Here is a 6,008-nt window from a genome sequence, read left to right as displayed (position 1 = left end):
TTTAGTTATTAAGACGCTTATGATGTGTCCAAATTTGATGGAGTCGCAAAAGATGTTCTGTTTTTAAGATGGTTATAAACCGTCTTAAAAGATATTAAATAAGACATTTTTTAATTTATAACCGTCTAAAAAAGGAATTTGTTACGTCATTTTGTGCAATAAACCGTCTTACATTAGGTTTTGTTTAAGACACTTCTTCGAAAGAAATGTCGAAAATACGAACATTATAAGTCACAAAGTATTTATCAAACTGACTAGAATAGCCTATAATAATAGACACTCGCAACAGAAAAACCATCTTATTTAGGAGACTGATATTGGACGTTTTAAAAACCGTCTTATTTAGGAGACTGATATTAGACATTTTGAGAAATGTCTTATTAAGATTTGAAACGACTTACTTGGCAGTATATTCTTAAATTATCACATTATAATAATTTAAAAGAGAAAAATACATACACATATATTTAATAACACTATAATTAATATAATATAGATAAATAATATTCAATATCTCATAAATAAGCATTGTCAAATAACTCATACATAAGTGTACTCTAAATTTAAACTTGCTCATCAACTGTTTGTGCTAACATTGAGCCTAACTAAGTATATAACTTGATGAAGTCCATGAAAGGGCAAATACAACTTGATGAAGTCCATGATCTTGTTGGTCTCCAGATCGATCTTGATGGTGTCGTTGGCCTTGATGAGAGGGTCGGGGTAGCGGATGGTGCGGTCGTCGTAGGTGTTCAGGTAGGGGATGCCTTTCTAGCCAAACTGAACAGACCTAACCTTGTAGAGCTTGAACTGCACACAAACCAATAGAAAAGCAGTGAGCATTTCACAGGCGTACTATGAAAGGGCATGGGAATTTCCAGCGATGTAAATGGATAGATAGACAGAGCAACATCTATTAATAGTCCTAACGATAGTAGCACATGACATTTAATAGAGATCTGTCCAAACAGATAAAAAAAGATAAACATAAATTCAAGTAAAATATAATATAACTATTTTCAAGGCCAAGTACAATGCAATATAGGCTTCTGGTGGGACTGATCTAGATTGTTGGGTTTCTTGTTCTGCCTTTTGCCCTTGCCATTGAAGAAGCCAAAACCAAATGGTCCAAATGCTGATAGACTTATTGTGGCTGCTCTAGCAGCCAATAGATTAAACGGCAGAGCAGGTTCAGTCCCAAACTTCTAGTCACTATCAAGATCCAAAAAACTTATGTCTTTTAGCACAAGGATCCTTCCATAGAAGAGGGGTTTGCCAGGTGAGTGAAGGGGAAAGGGCATACAGTGCTCACGTGGGTGAAATTTAAACAGTGACCAGAACCACATCATTCCGATGCGCTTGCAAGTTGCAAGGGAGTAACACTACAAATGGCAGTATTATTTCCGGCGATCGTTTATTGTCAGTCGGATGACAATTAGCAGTGGAGAAAATGATCCATATGCAATACCTGATTCTGTGTTGAACTGGTACAGATAATCCTAATATTTGATATATCAAAGTCGTGAAATTACCTGTCGGGCAAGATATAGCAGGCCACAAAGATTTTCTTGTAGCTGAGGCATTGTGCCACCATAGTCGACCAGTACCACAGGACGCAACCTAGTGCAGAGAAACAGGATATTTGGCAACAACTGGGTTTGTTCATCAACAACCACAGCACAACCTTTTAATTTCAAAGAGGTAGACTAGAGTTAAAATCCAACAGAAATCATAAGTTAGGTAGATTTGTTCATGAATTTACTTTTTCTTCGTGGTCGTGCATTAGCATGATTTTCCTTAAGAGAAATAAGAATTTAGTACAAACATCCCCACGGTCAAATGATTACAACGAACCTAGCCCCTAAAGAAGAACAGAGGCAATTACATAGGAAAAACATGCTACCAATCAAAAGACCAGAGGACTAATCAATTTACTTGTAAATTGTAATGTACTGTAATTCGACATGATACCATTCACTCTCCTCAAACCATACCTTTCAACTTTACTACCAGAAATTTTTTATTAAACCCTAAATCACTTGCAAGTTGCAGCTACTGACCAAGTGACCTATAACTACGGTGGTATAAACTTATGAACTAAGGTGGATCATGTGACGATTAGTGGATGAATGTCTTCTGCAATTGAGTTTGGTTAACAATTCATTCAACGACCACAAAAAATAAGTGTTTTAGCAGTAGAACAGAAAGACAGCATGGCGGTAGCGAATTAAGCAAGAAATAGGACAATTGCCAACAACAAGTCCTAAATAGAGATAATAACAACTACAACACTATTTTTCAATTAATAAAATCCTACATAGTGGTGGGCTGGTGGCTTCCCTGTTGTATTTCCCGTTAAAAAACGACTACAACTACTAAGAGAAAGCAGCAAGCGAGTGGGCACTGACCGTTGAGGAGGCGGCGCTTGGAAGCTGGACTGAGGCGCCACCGGATCCGGGTCGCGCACGCGTTCACCACTTCCAGCATCTCTTTGTACGGCCCCGCCGCCGCTGCCATCTCCGCAACGAAAGAACTTAAACCGATCACGGAGGCATTAAGAAGAAAACAAGTTTAAGGTTTAGCTGATGCGAGTACCACTAAACCTGCTAGATAGATCAGACAAGCCACACCACACATTCAGACTTCATATTGAAGAAAAGGTAAAAACTTTCATAAGCACCTAGGATAATGCAATCATGCTTGTGGACAAATTATTTATCCTGCATCGCTTGTCAATTGAGAGGTTCATCTGTCTTGCCAATAAATGTTTATCGAAGAAAGCAAAAGAAAATGATTGATTGGCAAATTGATAATTGATACCAAAATACATAAATTGCAGAAAATTTCCTGGATATCCTGATAAGCTCCATACCTTCACACTAATAATATCAAATAGTGTTTCATTGTCTCGAGCATAGGCGTAGTTTATCTGCATTCCAAGAAACAGTCAAAGCAACCAATGCCCAAATTCCATTGACATACACCATAACAGTTAACAAATATTTAAAAACAAATGAAAAATCAAGTATTGAATCCAGATCTCTTCATCATAACAAGAGGAAACCAATGATATGCACATGATTGGACCTTCACCATCCTTGACTACAGGAAAAATGCATGACCTGTGTTGCAAAAATTCAGAAACTTACAATATAGAGGTCATCATATTCAAATCAATATATTAGATACAAGTTTGGTCATCATAACAAGAGGAAACCAATGATATGCACATGATTGGACCTTCACCATCCTTGACTACAGGCAAAATTCATGACTTGTGGCTCAGACAAACATCAGATAATACAGTTTTGAAGCAGAGCTCAGAGAAACACCTCCCTGACTTTGGTGCCTAGACTAGAGTCTCAGGCGCAAGTAGGTACCAATTACTAAAAAACGCACGTCTCCTAATTCCTATGCATCTCAATTCGAAGCATGTAAAATGTACTGACAAGTACTAAGGGGGTGTTTGGAAACACAGTTTTTCAAAACCATGGTATTTCAAATACCACAGTATACAAATGCCATGACATGATCTCAGTTTTCAATACCACAGTTTTAGAATACCACAATTTTGAATACATGGAGGTGTTTGGGAACAAAGTATATACCATGTGAGGCTCTCTGTTCCCCTATTGGAATTATCTTCTAAATTCCCTAAGGTTAGTAACAGCCGCATGGTTGAGTTATTCCATAAATTGAAGTCTTCCTTCTAGATAACAAATATCATACAATCTAAAGCTAGCGGTAGTTGGTTATTGCAACTAATAAAGCTAAAATCATATGAAAGCTGAACCATTGGGTACACGTACGTACACCCAAGCTGTCATACTCATACAGCCCCGTGCAGCATTGGAAGTTTGGAACGAGCGATAGGTACACCAGTGACAGCCTTTTCGGCATTGTGTCCGCAGAACCCAGCTCGGTCCCACGCCATCGCCGGTACCGCACGCTCACAAGCTTGTTTACAGAAGAAAACTTTGGTGGAGAGCAAAGTTTACAATACTTTGAAACAGCTGCAGTATTGATAATACTTTAGTTTTAAATACAGAGATTTTACCTACATTTCCAAACACCTTTCTGTATATTATACCATGGTATTCTCAAATACCACAGTATTGTTCCAATACTGTAAAAAACTGTGTTCCCAAACACCCCCTAAGCCCGTCGCTAAAAACAACTACTGAAACTCCATTAAGACCAACAATGCTCAGCATCAATCAGTTGAGCACAAATCGGATCACGGAGGCAGCACCTAACAAGCAGTAGGAACCCAAAAGCCCAGCCCAGTAGTGACCAACTCACCACGACGGTTCTGGAGGAGGAGTCGTTGTTGCCGGGGTCGACAAGGTAGGTGACGGAGCCCCCATGCATCCCGACGACGCGCTTGACGAGCCACTTGCGCGGGTCCTCGGGGGAGATCATCAGCACGAATTAGGTTAGGGGCGAATTGATGGGGAGAGAGGAAGGGAATTAGGTTTACCTGATGAGGAGGAAGGGGACGGCGAAACGGATATGGAGATGGCTGGAAGGCAGCTGCGTCGACGGCGGGTGGAGAAAGAAGGGGGCGCTACTGAGGAAGACGACGTCGAAAGTACACAAGTGGATGGAGAAAGAAGGGTGCGCCGCAGAAAGGAAGAGTGGAAGATGTCATCAGAACACAAGAACGCTCGTCGCTATGGGCCGGTTACTCTAGCACAGGGATTAAATTTAGTCATTACCCTATTTGGTTTTAAGGACTAAAAATATTCATAGCATACTAAATGACTCATACAAAGACTAAAATGTCACTTAACATTCACCTAATAAATAGGGGTAAAAAGTTAAATTAGTATGGTTCAGTCTATTTTAGTCATCTCTTGAGACACTAAAGGAGTTTAATTCCTATTTTAGTCTCACTGTTTGTCAATCTCTTGAGACACTAAAGCATTTTAGTTCCTATTTTAGTCTCACTGTTTGTCAATTTAAGGATTAAATGTGACTAAAATAGAAAGACTAATCTTTATTCCCTCAAACCAAACGGGGCTAGTTGAAACAAGATTTTTGGACCGAGACCCCAAACACGCATCGACACGCTCGATAGTCTAAACAACGTGGAACGCAGAGGGAGGGAAAAACCCCATGGGGTTTTAATAAGAAAAGATTAGAAGAAATCATTTAGATGCTAGATTTTCTTTTTTAGTCTAAATATTTGAAGTGGCCAGGTTTTGGAGTTTGACAATACAAATGTACAAGTACTGATATATTCAGCATAGGATGGTATACCTTACTAAACCCCTTGAAACCTTGATACGTAAATCATAGGAATTAAAAAATGATGAGTTAGATTTGTTTTGTGACACATTAATGACTGGATCGCATGTGAGTCCATTTTATCATCTATATCAAGTTGCAGAGATAAGTTACATTTTATATCATATATACCATCAAACTAAGTCGAATTCACTATTACTACGTTTTTCACAGTACGCTTTATCAGAAATATCATACAAAGACAATTTCATATTTAGAAGTGTCTAGTATACTCACTAACATCTAAGACAGTCTTTCTAGTCTAGGCGACTCTAATAATATTTTTATTTGAGATGGTTTCATATACAGAAGTGTCTAATTTACTAACCAAAATCTAAGACAATTCTTGAGATCTTAATGACTCAAAAGGTATATTTATTTGAGACGATTTTCAATAATAATCCGTCTTAAATCAATATAAGACATTTATTACGATGTAATTGCCTCAAAACATTGTTTTATTAAAGACGGATCTTCAACAAACCGTCTTACCTCACTCATCATTATATGATAAAAGACGCTTCTATAAAATGCACTGATATCTGTCTTAAATTGTACGTCTTAAATAAGCATATCTCTAGTAGTTGAGTCTAAAAATCAAATTTTAGCTTTTTCAAGTTTTAGTGTGATTCTCTTAAGACTAAATGTGTACCTATCTAATCATACATGGTATCAAACATTTAGCAATCAACAACTTTCTCCAAGTCATCACATTTCCA

General features: G+C 38.0%; 1 protein-coding gene across 16 annotated transcripts; it reads right to left on the bottom strand.

Moving 5' to 3' along the window:
* Positions 1–488: 488 nt before the first annotated feature.
* Positions 489–4,676, bottom strand: LOC100383856 (uncharacterized). Of its 16 annotated transcripts, NM_001366851.1 has the most exons (8): positions 4,481–4,613; positions 4,303–4,395; positions 3,078–3,122; positions 2,873–2,929; positions 2,681–2,749; positions 2,409–2,510; positions 1,533–1,620; positions 494–810 (listed from the first exon to the last, which is right to left on the bottom strand). In NM_001366851.1, the coding sequence occupies exons 6-8, from the start codon at positions 2,485–2,487 to the stop codon at positions 753–755; spliced, it is 225 nt and encodes a 74-aa protein (NP_001353780.1). In that variant the 5' UTR covers positions 2,488–2,510; positions 2,681–2,749; positions 2,873–2,929; positions 3,078–3,122; positions 4,303–4,395; positions 4,481–4,613; the 3' UTR covers positions 494–752. The 16 variants fall into 16 exon arrangements, 15 of the variants coding, with proteins under 15 accessions (XP_035816575.1, XP_035816578.1, XP_035816583.1 ...); XM_035960682.1 differs by lacking the exons at positions 2,681–2,749; positions 3,078–3,122 and having other exon boundaries at positions 489–810; positions 1,533–1,684; positions 2,409–2,517; positions 4,303–4,407; positions 4,481–4,672; XM_035960685.1 differs by lacking the exon at positions 2,681–2,749 and having other exon boundaries at positions 489–810; positions 2,409–2,517; positions 2,873–3,122; positions 4,303–4,407; positions 4,481–4,669.
* Positions 4,677–6,008: the final 1,332 nt, after the last annotated feature.

The sequence above is a fragment of the Zea mays genome, chromosome 7 (genome assembly GCF_902167145.1).
Source record: "Zea mays cultivar B73 chromosome 7, Zm-B73-REFERENCE-NAM-5.0, whole genome shotgun sequence".
Taxonomy (NCBI): domain Eukaryota; kingdom Viridiplantae; phylum Streptophyta; class Magnoliopsida; order Poales; family Poaceae; genus Zea; species Zea mays.
Note: the sequence above shows the minus strand (reverse complement) of the source record. Positions and strands in the feature narration are given on the sequence as shown.